The sequence below is a fragment of the Watersipora subatra genome, chromosome 1, assembly GCF_963576615.1.
Source record: "Watersipora subatra chromosome 1, tzWatSuba1.1, whole genome shotgun sequence".
Lineage (NCBI taxonomy): Eukaryota > Metazoa > Bryozoa > Gymnolaemata > Cheilostomatida > Watersiporidae > Watersipora > Watersipora subatra.
In genome coordinates, this window is record NC_088708.1 from 30,646,733 (window position 1) to 30,664,834 (window position 18,102).

Genomic DNA, 18,102 nt, shown 5'->3' on the forward strand with positions numbered 1-18,102 from the left:
TTTTGATTCAGAATTAACAAAAGCATGTTTAACGGTGAAAATTACAAGGGAGTCAAGCCTCAATTCATGTGTCTAATCTATGAAATGCAAGCAACCCAATCCGCAACATTTGAGTTACTAGCTTCTTAGTAATTACAGACATAAAAACATTATTTTTGGCTAAAGCACTCCATAGTATGCCATAGTGATTAAACGAAAAGAATCAGCCAAACAAACCACAGTGCAAATTAGACAGTTAGTATGCAATGTAGTTGGTATCTTGCTAACTTGATTTCTTGACAACGAGAGGTCCTATATTGTCCCCAGTTCGTAAATTGTATAAGTTGTGGGCTCCGTCACAAAGTGGAAACTAAAACACAAATCATCACTGATGTAGAAATGTAGCCTACGGTATCATAAGACAAACTGATGCATGCAGCAGGATGTGTGCAGGACAGAGACAATTGTATATCCAACAGAATTTATTAAGACATGAATACTGATGGTCCTGAATACCATTACACTAAACAGACTAAAATCTATCCAGCAATCATGGAACATTGCCTATGTATAGGGCATAGAAGACAAATATTAGCAAATTATCACTGTACCATCATATAGTTATATATTTATTAAATGACCTGAGAGCTTCCGCAGTCTCCCTTTTGAAGAAAGGAAAACTTCAATAACAACGTGAATAGCAACATACAAAGAAGATAATCATTATGGAGTACTGGCTTTGGTGCAACTCGAGCTAAAAACCCTAAAGGTTATGCTTGCTGTGACAGTTTCTTGTCATTTTATTTTCAAATTTGCAAAAGAAAGTAAGCTGTAGGAATCTACATTGCATTTGCTGCAGATCAAGCTGTGTTTTTATAGATGAAAAATCCACAAAAAGTCAAGTGTCTACAAGTCACACGGTTTTTCCCAATTTCTGTTATTCACTTTGATTGCTGTATTCATTTTGCAGATAAATGCAAAAAAGAGAGATGTAAATAATCATACCTTCATAGAACGCCAGCAGCGGCAGTAGCTGACTTGGTCTGCTGTCATGTCCTCAATATCCACAGTGTCTACAACTTTACCTTGACCCTTCTTCACTGAAGGGTTTATGGTATGTGTTGGTCTGATCTGTCTGTAAGTAACGTAACTTATTCCACCCACAGCTCCCATGAATGGCACCAACTTCAACCAATCGCTAACTGTTAAATAAGCAAAACAATAACTAGTGGGAAGGCCAGTATTTATAGTTAATTGGTCAGCATAAACAATGTGACTTCAGGATTATAAAACTATGGAAAATGCACCAGAACTAAAAATGGACGGTTCAGCTTACATGACAACGAGAACCATCCTAAGAAAGTGTCAGGAATGGGTAACTTCTTCAAATAGTCTGCCAGAGAATCTTTAACTAATCCAGAAGCAAACTGCATATTGTCTTATCCTGCAAATAAACTTAAGATTTACTTTAGATTTTAATCAACCATAGCGCAACAAAAATGACTAGCTTACTACATAATCAGTAGGATAGTAGAACTTATGAACAAAAACAGAAAGAATAGCGCAGAGTCACATTGTTCAACTATGAATAATATTGTAAAAACATCCAACAAGTGAATAACAATAATATATTAGAATTATTCCATATAGGTCGCGTCTGTTTTGTGTGATTTCATCCTAATAATTGGCTATTGTTCCAATACTATGTAAAAAAACGGTACTATATTTCATAATGATTTATACAAGTACATATGAAAGCAAATATTTTAGATATTCGAAGTCTGGCTTGACGATATGAGCCAGTTATGACCAATTTCACACACAATTACAAATTGGTAGTTTAAATTTTGTTTGCATAAACGCAAATTACTTTTGGCGTTATACTGCCTTGTATAGCATGCTCATTGAGGTTATATAAGCCCTCATTTAAACAAAATAATCGAGTGATACGTCTATATCCGAATTTTGCCGGCAATATATCACACACAATCATCTAGGGATATGATAACAGTAGCATTGATTATTGACTACTATAAGATAACAAGTTATGTTTTAAACTAGCCGGTCAAACTTATAATTAAAACAAGAATAATGACATGGTAATAAGCGATAATCCCGTTAAGAGTAATTCTGGAGCTTTACAGCAATTGCACTTCATGATCAGCATTAGCCTGTTTTCTAGCATTAAAATCCATAGAAGCTGTTGCATACTCAAGTGGATCTCAAATAAATAGCTCGAATCATGTCCTAATTCGTAGTTTGTTACCAATGTCAAGGTCATCGAGACCAAAGTAATTTGGCTTTTAAGAGTTGTTTGCTTAAAGGTATGACAACTCCCCTATTATCTATATACCGTTTCAAGCTCAGTTCGCAATGTAAATTACGTTTTTAGGGAGTGTCACTCGTCAACGATAATTATAGATGTTTACAAGTTTCGCTGAATGTTTTGATTTGAATGTCTGATGTTTGAAAATGTTTGATTGTCTCATCTGCTCTGTTCACTACTCTCAGTGACATACCCTAGCTGCAAACAGTCTGCGCTAATAGAATCTAGTCTCAAAACTACAGTAGTTTCTTCATTATTGATGAGAATTTGCCATCTATTAAAAAGGAAACAGCCATAACAGAAGCCATACACAGGCATAGCATTACAACATACAAGTTGAGTTGTAGTCCGACTTTATAATAAGGGCCAACAAATGGAACGCAGTAGAACACTCGTTTATTTCAGAACAAGTGTATCTTTGCCTTGCTACATGAGAAATAACAATTGTAAATAATAAACTTAGTGGCAATAACTTTTTTATGACTTTAAAATTATAGCAATCAATGAAAAAAGTGACGATAAAGAAGTATGTAAATGGAGAGAGCAGTGAGCATGTACATGTAACACGTGCTACTGTGCATGCAAACATGCCAAGAAACTTTAATCTATCCAATCAGAATTATGCAAAAATGCAAGTACAACGCTGGTCTCATATTTATCATTTTCAAATATCCAAATGCTAAAGGAGTATTAAATCAGTGAAATAAGCTAGGAGTCCATCAAACAATTTTAGATAGATACCAAGCGAAAAGTGATTTTACAGTTAATGTTAAAGCTCTATTAATGTTACCAAACATTGTATTCTGACACAGTCATTTGAAGTTTTAAGCAAACCAAACAAATAACAATAACCTAAAAACAATAAAAAAATTATTGGCTAATCAGTTCATAAACTTTTTAAAAAGTTCAAAGTTCAATCACTCTCAGATGATAGTTCAAGCTCTGAGAGGTTTGGAATGCTCTCAACATGAAGAAGCCTAGAATCCTCCCCAAGCAGGTTGCAGAGCTCCTTCAGCCGACGGTGCATTTCTGGTACGCCTGCCAGCTGTGCCTCCAACTGATGCTTTTCCTCATTTAGACTCACCCGCTTAGCCGTGTCAAGCTCTTCCAGCCGCCAGCCGCCTTCACCGTCAAATTGCAGCAGGTGTGTGTGAAATTTCCTGCAATTTTCAATGGCGGGTTCATTTGAATAGATTATTACGGTGCATGATTTTATATAATTTAATTCAGACAGCTTTACAAACATCTACACATGGAACGCTATAAGACTTTTTCAAATGCGTGCTTACAAAGAGTGAGATGTTAAGCCCTAAAAAGCTCTTGATTATTTTGAGCTATGCAATATTCCACAATCTCCAGCCTTTTTTAACGAGCCAAAAATATATGGCTTGTGATAACAGATAAGCAAGCAAATACATAACATCAAGACACGCACTAGACGAATAATAAAGGTAGAAATAAGCTAAGAGTAATGCTAAGCACTACCATAGAGACGGTCTGTGAGTGATAGTGAGCAGGGTGATCCCCAAGTCTTTTGCAGACTGATAGATCTTCCCCTCTACATCTATGGAAACAGCACTTGTGCACTCGTCTAACAGGGCATACTGAGGTTTGTGGTAAAAAAGTCGTGACATCCCGATACGCTGCTTTTCACCACCAGAGAGCACATCATGCCAATCTGATGTGGAGTCCCAACCTGCGGACACACATATGTACATTGGTTAACTATCGGGCAATATGCTTGGACTAAAATGCCCACTGCTTATTAACACAGCTAAAAACGCGATGTGAATCTGCGCAGAGCTGACGCAGCAGCAGATGAACAGTGAAATTAATTTTATTTAGCAGCACATGAGCACTCTGGCTTTATACTTGCAAGTGAATCTGTTTTAAAAATATATCCCAAGTGCCTTGATAAAAATATAACATGTCTTGAAACGTAAAAAAAATATTTGAAATTAAATATTCAAATTATAATAAAAGTTTCAAAACATAAACAGTCATGTTTTGCACGGCTGTTTCATTTTTAATGTACTTCTGTTGCAAGTTCAGCCACTTATGCAATTCCGTAATCTTCCGTGGTGCATGCAGGTTTCACACGTCTCCGAGCTACTCACAAGCTTGTACCAAGTAGACTAATGCCATAGGATGTAATACTTTTATCAAGTTTCCATACAGTGATAGTGTAGCGACACATGGGTGGGCCAAAGCTGAAGCGCTACCCTGCGCCGACAAGCAGATCCTGTTTCCATAGGGCACTGTAGTAGAGCCATAGTTGTGCAATGCCGTATGTCAAGGTTGCATACATAAATACCTATTTATTTCCTATACAGACGCTTCCCAACCTACAAACGAGTTACGTTCCGAACGATTGTTCGTAAGGTGAATTTGTTCGTAAGTTGCTTCAGTGCTATATTTTGTATTATAATTTATGTTCAAGGCTTATATAAGTATATTGAAGGTTTATATAAGTATGTTTAAGGCTTGTATAATTAACCTGTATTGGTTTGTACTGAAAAAAATATTTAACAAAATGAAGATAATACTTTGGTGGACGCCGGGCCATGCCACTGCATTTCTTATTTATTGTATGTCTTGTCCTTTTTATTATATTGTTGTTTTAATCGTTATGCTATCACTTATTGTTGTTGTCTTATTTTTGTATGTGTTGTCCGTTTATTATATCGTTGTTTCACTCGTTATGCTATTGTTATATCTGATATACTGTCATAACACTATCACTTATCGTCACTTATATTGTTGTCATACCAACGCAATAGCGGTCCTATTTATTCACCTTGTTAGCCGGTGTTCTTACCGTTTGCCGTTAGCCGGAATGGTTGATATTATTGTATATAAATGAGTGCGCTCATTTAGTTGAGCAGAGCAGATAGCCGTACGCTCCTCGGCTAGTGAAATTTCCTTCGCTAATTAAAAGCTGAATGAAACTACACGCACTCTCTTCTCTTTATTTATTAGTATAGATCATGCCAAGTAAAGGCCGGCAAATCCCTATACAATATGTATGTAAAGTTCAAACAAAGTTCAAACAAATAACTTGAAAGTTATTCGAGTTACGAACAACAGTATGTTCGTATGTACCGTTGTTCGTAACTCAAATGTTCGTAAGTAGGGAATCGTCTGTATATATAAATTCTACCTATATATTTAATACACCTAGTTGTATCTTAAAGACATGCATACGTGCAAGTGCAAAGCTGTTGGTCACTAAGGCCGTTTCCATGGTACAAAGATGGCGCATCACACGGGTGTTTCATTTCCAAAACGCAACACTGAATCATGACCGAATGAGAGCAACACGCCGTTTCCATGACAGCATGGCAGCATCAAATGGGGTGTGTCATATGGGGGTGTGTCAATAGGGGCGCATCAATAGGGGGCGTGTCATATGGGGGTGAGTCATATGGGGGTGAGTCATATGGGGGTGTGTCATATGAGGGTGTGTCATATGAGGGTGTGTCATATGGATGTGTGTCATATGGGGGTGTGTCATATGGTGGTGTGTCATATGGGTGTGTGTCATATGGGTGTGTGTCATATGGGTGTGTGTCATATGGGTGTGTGTCATATGAGGGTGTGTTATATGGGGGTGTGTTATATGAGGGTGTGTTATATGGGGGTGTGTTATATGGGGGTGTGTTATATGGGGGTGTGTCATATGGGGGTGTGTCAGATGGGGGTGTGTCATATGGGGGTGTGTCATATGGGGGTGTGTCATATGGGAGTGTGTCATATGGTGGCGTGTCATATGGTGGTGTGTCATATGGGTGTGTGTCATATGAGGGTGTGTTATATGGGGGTGTGTTATATGGGGGTGTGTTATATGGGGGTGTGTCACATGGGGGTGTGTCATATGGGGGTGTGTCACTGTGCTATTACTATGGAAACTTCGTATTTACCTCCTTCCCGAGTCACAATAGTGTTGAGGTCTACAATATCCAGGATGGCTACGAGGTGCTCATCAGTCAGTCGCTTCGCTCTCATCTCCTCAACAGTGTCTGGATATATAACCTGGTCTCTGAGAGTCCCGAGGGTCAGGTATGGTCTACAAGACAACACAGACATGTATTTGTATAATATCAAATTTGTGTCAGCAGAGCTTACAGCAAATGTCATTATTGACGGCGACATGACACCGTAACTGTACTACAGTAATCTCACTTATCACGGTAATCGGGCCTGGGGCTTCTCTGGATAGGTTAAAACCCGCAAAACAAATACATCTACTAATAAACACATATTCAATAAAGTCACTTTTTCATTAATCGTAAGCATTTTTCCCTTTTACGTAAGTACAAAAGACAATTCTGAAGATCGCAGGTTTTTAAAAAACAAGATAAAGGGTGTCGCAAGCGCATTGCACTTTCAAACTTCACAAGACGTAACAGGCAAACAGCGAACTACGACGGCCAACAGCAAACTATGCTTGTGGAGGGATCTCACTGCGTCAGAATATGAAAAAGATTTATAAATTTTCTGTATTTAATTCTCTGTATTTTCATAAAATTTTGTTAATTTTAAATTGTTTAATGAACTATTTTTACTCTGCAAGGTACTGAAGCTACGAAAGATGAACTGCGAGGTAGTGAGAAATTACTGTACGTACTTCTGGGGAATGTAGAAGAGACTAGCATTAGTAGGCTTGTAGAGTTTGCCCGCGTAGATTGGCCAGAGACCACTGAGGATGCGAAACATGGAGCTTTTGCCACAACCATTCGGACCAGATATGAGGAGGTGAGTCCCATGCCGTATCTACAAGCCAATTATTTGTGTAAGCAGCTAGAACCAGCCAACTCAAGTAAGTTAAGCTTTTGGCTGATCAAAAAGTTGAACCTATCACAAAAACTGAAACAGTATGAACACTCAAAAGCTTTTTATTTTAATTACAAAGACAGCAATACAATTAAAAAAGTAAATTCATTAACTGTCATCATGAAATTTAAATTTTTATAAGTTTATAATTCAAATTTTCTATAAGTTTTAATTTTGTTTATACGCAGACAGTGTTCTGCAGTAGTCAATCTTATTTCAGTAGTTATTTAATCAGGTTACTTGATATTTTGCTGAGACACTATACATAAATAAACTTAGTTATATTCCAAGGACAGATCGATGTTGTCCATTTTATTGATCTGGTGACAACAACGTTAAAAGTTAAAATAATGTGGAGTTGTCCACTCATGAGATAATTTTGGCAAAATTTAGAATGATTTTAATAAAAACCTCATGATTGGACCTCTATAGTAATTCCCAAACATCATGAGATACAGGCGCAAAATCAACAACGCATGATCAAATTCTCCTTATACCATAAAAATAGACAATGACAAACTATTTGCACCCAAATAAAACCAAACCAAAAAGACTACCTGTGAAGAACAAATTTTATTGCACGACTCAAACGCACAGACACGAGTTAGAATCATGGAGATTCTCGTGTGAAATGTACAACATAATTGACTACCTTTGTTAAACAAAACCACACACTACAACTGTTATCTTCCTTTGCAACAAATCTATGTTCAAATGTGAAATAGTCGTGGTGGCCTGTATCATTGCTCCCTCTATCCACTGTATCCATGTTGTACTGGTTTGTTTACAGGTGAGCAAAAAGGACTGGCCTGAATGCTTACCAGTGGATAATAACAGTGGAAAATGGAGATAAAACCTGTTCATACCATTCCAGCGATAATGCATTATAAGGTTTAATAATTGCCCATAAATTAGCAGCTAACATTGATCTCTAGAGGAGACATGTAATTTACTACAGATATTCCCATGAGGCTCACTGGAAGAGTCATTTGCCTAACAATTGAAGCTTGTTTTTAGTTTTAAGGTCTCCATTTTTGGCAGATTGCAGGTGTACTAACACCATTAAAACCACTGCGGTGTTAGTGATAAAGAGGAAATGGCAAGACTGAAGTGACGCTAACAGAAGAACCATTTTTCACAACTAGCTCATCACGATTTCAATTTTTAGTATAAAAACCAGCCAATGAGTTTAGTTGCTGATTATGCACCATATTCGACACGGAACTTTAAATTTACAAAAAGGTTTGTAGTGTATCCTGTAAATAAATTAATGGTTGAATAGATTTATAATAGATGTAACCCCATAGATTATGTTCCGTAGCTTTGTTGTTTTTTGTCGACAGCTGACATCCAGACTATCATATGCATGTATGTAGTCAAATTTAGACAGTAGGTAAAAGCAATGCATAAGTGCTACAAAGCTGCTGTTAGAGCCAGATTTTATGCTTTTCATAAGCTGTCTCATAGATTGCAAGTACATCATGATAATATTATGCGATGTTAATCCAAAAACTATATCCTTAGATTGTACTTAAAAACTTTTTCTGAAAAGTTCTCAACTTAATTGTTTTAGCTGTTCCACCTGTTTACTATTTTTAAATAGTTGCATAACTTCACGTGTATAATATGCGTGTGAACAAAAACAATATACAGTACATCAAGTGTCTTGCAGTCTTCGTTGTGTCATATTCACAACTGACTATGATAAACTAGATGTCACACTAGGGAATGTTCTCATCTTTTTCAGCATATCTGCAGTAAACTATCCCAGTACAGTGTTATGAACCACCTTCGATCTGGTTTGGCTGAATCAACCCTCAGAACTCTTGTTGACTACGGGGGATGATGAAGTACACTTACCTCTACTGAAAGCTTAGGCACAATGATATCTCCAGTAGGAGTTACGATGGGAACGTCTTCAAGGACAAATGTGGAATCATCGGTGTCAATGACCATACCTGAAGTAAGTTAGTATGTAACTCAGTACCAGTTACTAGTACTACTAACAGTTACTAGTACTGCTAACAGTTACTACAACCGCAAAGGACTAGAGTCACTCGCTATGAACCCTGCAATGACTCCTTCTAAACACTATAACTATGAAAGAGTAGAGACTACCTTAAATAGTTACAGGTGATGTAGTTACTACTAGTCACCGTGATTGTGGGTGACTAAAGTGATTAACTACTAACCATCAGGTTGTAAAATACCATCTACTAGTTACTATGAGTGAATACAGTGATGAGCTACGAACCATCAGGCTGTGCAGTAGCCAGTATTCTATCCTTATGTCTCTGGTGACTACGCTTGTGGATGTCTGGAGAGTGAACAGTGTTCCTGACATAATGAGCCTCAGAGACCTCTTTAAAGACACGAAACATCTGAGACACGCGGGACGTATAGCCTGCCAGCTCCGTGATCTATAATATCATAGCTTTGGTGCACTCGAGATTAAAAAAGGAATTAGCACCTTTTAAAAAGTCATGATTCTAAAAAGAGCTGATGAAATATTCGTTGAAAGCAGCGATGTGTAAAAGTTAAGCAATAAAGTAGAAACAGGGAGTTATCCATCAATCAAGTTAATGTAGATATGCATAGAATGCTTGAAATATTACACTTTCAAGATTATATAATACTAAATACTTGTGTTGCCGTATTATCTATTAGTAACAACATCTATGAGTGTAACCATAGACATGTGAAAAGAGCAACACACCTTTTCGTGCTGTAATAAAGTACACCGCAAACAAGCAACAGATGATGATGACGCAATGATTATACATATAACAAGACTCAACCAATCAACAACATAGACAATATATAGCCTAAGACCTCAATTAAAATAGACACCATTCAAACCTTGCTGAGGTTATATTGCCTTCTGGGAGATGTGTTAATGCGCACGCATATGCGGTTTCCTCCTTTCAACCGTCTTGACTAAATATACCGTAGAGTCTACCTATAAAGACCGGCTCAAGCACACAATACAAATAGGTGAAGGTCGGCGCAACGACTCATTCTTTAGTATTAATAACTTCTGTTCGTATGTAGATTTACATGGCACTGATTGTGTGGCGGATACTACGCTAAAGGTAGGACATGAAATGTGAGAGTATAACTTTGGTCAGGTATGCTTATGATATCTGTACGGATATCAACTTATAAGTTGCACTCCTTTACTGATAGTATTCCGCCTTGGAACCGTGTGTATAGTTAGTGGGGAGACTATGATGTATAGAATAATTTAAATTACTGCAATATAACCACTTATAAATATATCAAACAATGTTTAGCCCGCAAAGACGCTGTCTGATATCACAATGACTCGTATTGGTCAAAGTGAAAAAGTTTGGCCATGTCAAACATGATCACTTGTATCATCTATTCCACACTAGTTTCATATTTATGCTCATATACTTAGCCACCAGTTTTCCATCAGTACTGAATGTGAAGAAAATCCCGTGTAAACTGGGCTGAACAACCTGTTAATCAAATTAGCTAGTGCTGAGTTACATAGGACTCAGGTTCAATTCTCAATCGTTGATATTTATTTTTACGTCCTATTTTTTACATACCAGTAAAGCTTGCAATAGCCATGATTTTTCACTTAGTTACCCAATATACAGATATACAACAAGAAAAGAGTACAATATGAGTACATCCCCAGACTGTTCATTGATCACTTGCCAATCACTTCTTTAACGCACTTAGATAGTAGTTCAATGAATGAACAAACATCACCAACAACCGTACATAAATATTTATGAAAAGCAAAATTCAAAAATGTTTCATCTTTCAGTCTAGTCATCATGAGACAATGAGAAGATAACTCCTAATTTTGTACCTTACTATTTTGTTATATCTCAGATAATCGTCTGGCTCGAGCAGTTGGTGACCAGGTCATACATCTTATTATGGTTACATTATAAAATATGCTGGAAATCTTGTCAAGAAAACATATTACCATCAACAAGGTAAGCCATTCATAGCAGACTTCATAAAAAGAACCACTGAACTCAGCTACTAGTCAGGATTAGCTATATTCAACGAGTGTACCGAGCACTAAGGAAGGGAAGTGCCTACGTATCTAACAAGTATTACCTCTTTATAACTAGATATAATTCTCTCTATAGCATCGGCAGCACTTGTCAAAAGGTTTCTCGCTGTCGTAAATGACTGCGTTCTGTCAGAGACACCTCCATCTTCATCTTCATCCATAAGTGTTCCTAAATGGGTATTGCAGGTTGATAGACGGGTGTCAAGGTGGAACAAGTCAATCACAAAAGACATTGCATGTTACTGCTACACATGTCATTGCAAGGATAATAAATTTCTTTGTGGAAGTTTAACATATTAGTGCAAAATGGTAGATGCTTTTAAGTGCCATATAAGAATTACTTGTATCCGTATTAGTATTACATGTAACTGCAACGTACCACACTGCAACACAGAGATTAAAGAGCAATACATGCCACTAAAGAGTTGGTTAGTGTTATCATGCGTGTATTACATTATGCTACACCAATATTATGCTTAATCCTACTGAGATTACACTCAACAATAACATTAGTGCATGGAGAGAGTTTTTTATATATGTAATAAAAAATACAATAACACTAAAGAACTAAAACATATCTGCAAAGGGATATTACATGTTTTTAAAGAAATATTACATGTTTGTAAATGACTATTACATGTTTGCAAAGTTATATTACATGTGTATAAAGGAATATTACATATTTGTAAAAGGATATTACATGTTTGTAAAGGAATATTACATGTTTGTAAAGAGATATTACATGTTCGTAAAGGAATATTACATGTTTGTAAAGGCATATTACATGTTTGTAAAGAGATATTACATGTCTGTAAAGAGATATTACATGCTTGTAAAGAAATTTTACATGTTTGTAAAAATATATTGCATGTTTGTAAAGAACTATTACATGTTTGTAAAGGGATATTACATGTTTGTAAAGAGATATTACATGTTTGAAGAGAGATATTACATGCTTGTAAGGGATAGTACATATCTGTAAAGGGATATCACATGTTTGTAAAGAGATATTGCATGTTTGTAAAAGGCTATTACTTGCTTGTAAAAAAATATTACATGCTTGTAAAAATCTATTACATGCTTGTAAAAAGATATCACATGTTTGTAAATGACTAATACATGTTTGCAAAGGAATATTACATGTGTATAATGGAATATTACATGTCGGTGAAGAGATATTACATGTTTATAAAAGAATATTACATGTTTGTAAAGAGGTAGTAAATGTTTATAAAGAAATATTACATGTTTTTAAAGGGATATTACATGTTTTTAAAAAGATATTACATGTGTATAAAGGACTATTACATATTTGTAAAATGATATTACATGTCGGTAAAGAGATATTACATGTTTATAAAGGAATATTACATATTTGTAAAGAGATATTACATGTTTGTAAAGAGATATTACATGTCTGTAAAGAGATATTACATGCTTGTAAAAAGATTTTACATGTTTGTAAAAATATATTGCATGTTTGTAAAGAACTATTACATGTTTGTAAAGGAATATTACATGTCTGTAAAGAGATATTACATGATTGTAAAGAAATTTTACATGTTTATAAAAATATATTACATGTTTGTAAAGGACTATTACATGTTTGTAAAGGAATATTACATGTTTGTAAAGAGATATTACGTGTTTGTAAAGGGATATTACCTGTTTGTAAAGGGATATCACATGTTTGTAAAGAGATATTACGTGTTTGTAAAGGGATATTACCTGTTTGTAAAGGGATATTACATGTCACTGCTTAGATATCCATTTTGTATGTAGGCTAATGCTAATAGAGGATATACAAGGACATAACCCATCGGGATATACCGTAACAAACCATGAAGATTTGCACATCGGTATGCAAAACCTCGCATATCCATATAACTATGAAGCCAATAGGAAATTTGTCTATTATGTTACAGCCATCTCAGAATCCATTGTCCAGAGTGAAAAGTACAAGTGAATGAGACATACCATCAGGCTTGATAGCATTCTCTGTTGTGAGTATAGGATATGCTACCATAACAAGGCCAGCGGCACTCCAAACATACTTCATAAGGAACTGTTCAAACATGATGTACCAGAGTCTTTTAGAGAAAAGCAGCTCCATCTGTTTGGCAAGCGCGGAGAAACTCTCTCGTAGTATCCCTTCCTCTGGCTAAAAGACAGGTGAATAATTCCCGTTCAATTTTTTGTACTGTTGAGAAATATTATTCGATGAATAAATGTGACTGCAGCGAAAATGGGTTTACTAATAAAAAGAAGATAGGTATAAGCTAAAATAGAATATAAAAAAGATTCATGCAAGACGATTATGCGCAGGGAGAGTAGGTAAACCCCAGTTTATTATACAGCGCACCCTCAGGATACGATTACCCTCATATACGACTTTTTCACCTTACGAAGTAGAAAATGATGAGTTTTTCATCTCACCATACAAATCTTTATTTAACCATACGAATTCAACAAAACTTTTGCCTGAGTTCAAATTTTGCAGTTGGTGTGCTTATTATGTAAGTAATAATTATAACGACGCCAAAATGTTGTTCGCCGAAAACATTATTACAACGCCTGAAAGAGACGTGACTACCGAATTTCTCTGAGTTCAGCAACTTTCATGTGTAAAACGGTAATATCTTCCCTTTAAACCAGTAGCAAAGTTGGAGTTGCGATCTCTTCAAAGAGATCAGACAGCTGCTTTTAACCTGCTAACAAAATTCCACTTCATAACGAAAACAGCATCATTCGGGCTTCTTGCCGAATTAGGTTGAAAAATGTTTTAAACAGGTTCGTTAAAAGTTATAGTGACAGCGAAAACAAAAACTGATAGGTGGTAAAATTCTAGTAATAAAAAGTTGAAATTCAGTGAAATAGTTAAAAATACATACTACAGCTTAGGTTTAAGTGTGTTTGTTTAGTAATGTTTAATTCACCTCAAACTTATTTGAGGTGAATTCAAAGTTTATGTTATACATAAATCTGTCTTGAAGGTAAGAACTTCCTACGGTACATTAGAATGTTACATTTTATTGCAGATCATAACCACTAAATACACTGAATAAAATTAAGTTACTGCAGGTAACTATAGTTACTAAGGTTAACATACTATTTTGGTACTAATTTTTACAATGTACAGCTCTTATACAAAATTTTGACGATTTTTACCGCGGGATGTTTGCATTACATAATTACTATGGTTTCTATACCCCTACATACGATTTTTTCACCATATGACGACAACCCTGGAACGGATCAAAACCGTATCCTGAGGGTGCACTGTAAAGGATGAATGCTGAAACCACCCTGGGCTTACCTTTCGACCATCATAGAATGCAATTTCCTCAGCATTAGCTATCACCCGAGAGTGCACATAGCGAAGGGATCCTTTGAGTCTGGACTCCTCTGCTACCAAACTGCCAAACCTAGGAGAGAGCGCTCGAAGCAGCTGCAAAAATCATACGAAAGATATGTACTACCGTAAATATATTCCTAGCTAATATCTGTCAATTATAATGGGTGAAGTAAAACCGTAAAAAGCTGAGCACTTGAATAGGCCTGAGTTAAAAACATACACAGTGTAACCATGCTTCGAATCGGTTCAGAGTTGCCCACTGTCGATGAATTCATACCTTACTATTTCAAGATTTAGAGTTGCATTATAGATCTGTCTAAGATTCAAGATGTATCCCTTAAAACAAAACTTGGTAAAGCAGACTCGCTTTCGGGTCACGATTCCTTTCCAATTCATGCGCAGTCAACTAGTTGCACTGAAAAGTAATTATTTTGCCATCCTCGTACGGTACGAGCAATGACCTTGACACCCAACCTTGACATGTGAATATTAATGTAAAGACAAAAGGTCACACAGAAACAGTAGTGAGAAGCAGTAGAACGTTTTCGTAGCAAAAACCTATGTGGTTGTATGTTGAATTATTTCTACCTCCACCGGGAAGAGCTTAGCGGAGTATATTCGATTCAGATCCATCAGCCATGAGCGTTTCTATAGTATCAAAGTGCTCTCACAGTGAATGCCTTTGCACAAATTTAGCAAAGCAAATTGGTGTCGAATCTATTTGGAGATTTGGAGTAGGATTTGGAGTGGAAGCAACTCCAAACTGAATTGAAGCACGGAAACTAAGAACCATAACTAAACAATAACTAACAATCAGCTCACATGTGACAGCCTTACTGAAAAAATGAAAAACAAACAGGAAGCCTTTTAAATTGTTTCAGTATCTGCTCTTTCTCCAACAGAGTTTCATGTACTGCTCAGTGAAGAGCTAGCAATATGTGTAGCTATAATTGCAGCTTTACAAACGCACAGCTTTTGATTGCGACGCCACAAGAATATTAGATTTTACAATGTAGCATTGACTCAAGATCAATATGTACTCACCCTAAAAGTGACAACGATAACACCAGCAGCGAGTACTGTAGGAACTGTTGAGTCAGCACCTCTACTAGATGCTAAGCTACTGAGGGTGTAGCCCATGAGAGCAACATCCAAGAAAGGTTTGGTGAGGTGTGAATAGAGGTGGGAAACGGATTGAGTAAAGGTCGTTATGTCCTCAGTCAAGCATTGGTCAACATTAGCAAGTCTTCCATCCAGGTTAGACACTCGATAATACGTTTTATTTGTAAAGTAGAGTTCATAGGCATGATCAACTAGCCTTGTTCGCAAAGCCAGCCCTAACTTATTCTCTAAATATCGAATTAGGCTGTTGATAAATGTAGCCGGAATCGCTATGGCAACCCATAATGAAAGTCTCCAAATAAATTTCTTAGCATCCTTTTGAACGATTGTTTTGACAATTTTACCATCTAATCTTGCAACATAGATAGAAAGGAAAGTGCGCATTATGAGCGAGCATGTATGGGCTGTTAAAATTGCATTTTCTTTCGACCAGAATCCAGGAATTAAAATCTTGAGCAGCTCGAGGAGTTCCTTGAAGAACTGTTTATTCACACCAGGGTTTTTTGGGCCGTGTGATTGCTCCATGGCCGTATCAGGCTTAGATGCTGATCTCTTTATCTGACTGTTTGATTGGACAGTTCTTCTATTATGTATCATTGCTAGAGCCTTCCTGGTGCCCCAGAGTAGTGCAAGTGAACTGACACCAATCGCCACATGTTTGACACGCCTGCTTTTCAAGGTACTTCCGATCATTGAATCCCTAGAATACAGGGTTGTTTATTCCATATATATTTGTGAATAGCAAGCATCAAAAAAATTTGATCTTCGCTATTATAGCTAAGCCTTAACTATGATCAGCTCATCAAGCATATTGTTTTGAAACACGTCCTAAAATGTGTGCAAATTGTCTCAACCTACAAAGTAATTTTCAACATACGATGTTCAAAGGTTTTCCTTCACATAGTTTGGTTTCACGGTATTAAAATGATACTAAGCAGCACTTCATACCTTCCTTTTTTAGTTTTAAAGCCGTGAATCCAGAGAAGACTAGTACTGACCATAACAACGGTAAGAATAGGAAGAAGGCAATGTGCTTTTTACTAATAAAATGATCAATAACAAAACATTTTGTAAGTTGCCGAGGCATAATTTCATTTCACCTATCTTTAGTGTTAAGGCAAAGTGACAAAAACTCTTTTTATCAATTATAACTTTATTTAGCTTTATACGTATTTATTTTTTTACTTTTAAATTTGGCATGCAATCATAGAGTACAATAATATTAACGTTATATGTAATTACATGAAATATTTATTATTAAATTGCTGAGCAGCGGAACGAATTAAACGAAATACAACACATCCTTTTACAAATATTTGATCCAGCATTTGACAGTTTCGACATCAAAAGCAAATATCAGATTGGAGTAACTTCGTCTAAGTTTGACTGTACACCCCATTTAACAGAGTTCTTAGCATATTTAGCGATCTTCTATTTATTGGCAACAAAACAACTTACATTGCAGCTAATTGAGTGTTGGAATGTCCTAAAGTGCTTGCTATCCAGTCAACCAAAAGGCATGTATGCTCTTTTTCAGCCAACTTCAGCTTGTTCTATTTTTTTTTCCAAAGCTACTCACTGCCATTGCCATCCTAAAAATCAAGATACAAACATGAAGATAAAAGGTGAAAGGGTGACAGATGTCTTCCGATATTTTATGAAATTTTTACACGTCCCCGTGAGTGGCAAAGCCTTCGTAAATTTAGTAAGAGATTTGTAATAAAAAACTTTGAAATATATCATTAATGCACGCTTGTTCTGACAAATAGGTCGCAGGTTATGTTATTTGTACCTAAATATTCTGCAATTGTCGCTATGAAATATGCTACTGTAAAATACTCTTTAGTCCCACATGAGGCAGTGTCTGATGTAGAAGTAATTTAAATAAGTATCTTGTGAGTCTGATGTGTGATGGTCTTCCCAGAAAGAATGTTTTATTTTGCTACTAGAGACTAGACTGAACGCATTGAAATCATTTAATGTAGAATTGCCATTTGTAACAAAGATTTGTAGTGGTTCTGTCAAAATGTCGTTGCAATTTTGTTTAATTACTGTTGTCTTATTATTTGTGTAGTTTTAATAGAGCGTTTCAGGTCAGCTCAGAAAATATTTTAATACAACTCCTTGGTTGAAAGGTGTGGTCTTAAGTATTGTGTAAACACATAGGTGAAAACTTCCAAGATAGAGGTAACATAAAAGCATTTGAAGCAGATAAGTGAAGGTAACTTGAGCAACTGATGAAACATTTCAGAAACAGAGTGAATGGAGTCAGACAGGACATAAAGGAACATGAGAACAGAGCTATCTGATTTCTAGAAGTCAGAGTTACTGTATGACTCATTCAAAGTAAAATGTCAAACAGGGCCGAAAATTAATTCTTCTAACGGTCGACTTTGAACTGAATGGTTTAAGGCAGCAGTACTGAGGAAA

General features: G+C 36.2%; 2 protein-coding genes across 2 annotated transcripts; both read right to left on the reverse strand.

Annotated features, from left to right (window-relative positions):
• Nucleotide 1: 1 nt before the first annotated feature.
• LOC137398306 (CDGSH iron-sulfur domain-containing protein 2 homolog) lies at nucleotides 2–1,459 on the reverse strand. Its single transcript, XM_068084417.1, has 3 exons — nucleotides 1,316–1,459; nucleotides 985–1,181; nucleotides 2–349 (listed from the first exon to the last, which is right to left on the reverse strand). The coding sequence occupies exons 1-3, from the start codon at nucleotides 1,410–1,412 to the stop codon at nucleotides 263–265; spliced, it is 381 nt and encodes a 126-aa protein (XP_067940518.1). The 5' UTR covers nucleotides 1,413–1,459; the 3' UTR covers nucleotides 2–262.
• Nucleotides 1,460–2,679: 1,220 nt separating this feature from the next.
• LOC137408677 (ATP-binding cassette sub-family D member 2-like) lies at nucleotides 2,680–17,273 on the reverse strand. Its single transcript, XM_068095262.1, has 11 exons — nucleotides 17,131–17,273; nucleotides 15,595–16,372; nucleotides 14,512–14,643; nucleotides 13,173–13,356; nucleotides 11,240–11,364; nucleotides 9,393–9,558; nucleotides 8,999–9,096; nucleotides 6,933–7,078; nucleotides 6,226–6,371; nucleotides 3,791–4,001; nucleotides 2,680–3,465 (listed from the first exon to the last, which is right to left on the reverse strand). Coding segments are annotated over exons 1-11 (2,235 nt in total). The 5' UTR covers nucleotides 17,133–17,273; the 3' UTR covers nucleotides 2,680–3,218.
• Nucleotides 17,274–18,102: the final 829 nt, after the last annotated feature.

What these genes read in the sequence shown, in the direction of transcription:
- LOC137398306 (XM_068084417.1), bottom strand. Translation starts at nt 1,412, where the DNA reads ATGCAGTTTGCTTCTGGATTAGTTAAAGATTCTCTGGCAGACTATTTG. An exon ending in AGGATGGTTCTCGTTGTCAT is followed by an intron (nt 1,182 to 1,315) that starts GTAAGCTGAACC and finishes CTTATTTAACAG; the next exon opens with TTAGCGATTGGTTGAAGTTG. An exon ending in GCTGCTGGCGTTCTATGAAG is followed by an intron (nt 350 to 984) that starts GTATGATTATTT and finishes TTTGTGTTTTAG; the next exon opens with TTTCCACTTTGTGACGGAGC.
- LOC137408677 (XM_068095262.1), bottom strand. An exon ending in GGCTACTGCACAGCCTGATG is followed by an intron (nt 9,097 to 9,392) that starts GTTCGTAGCTCA and finishes AACTTACTTCAG; the next exon opens with GTATGGTCATTGACACCGAT. An exon ending in ACTCACAGACCGTCTCTATG is followed by an intron (nt 3,466 to 3,790) that starts GTAGTGCTTAGC and finishes TGAAAATTGCAG; the next exon opens with GAAATTTCACACACACCTGC.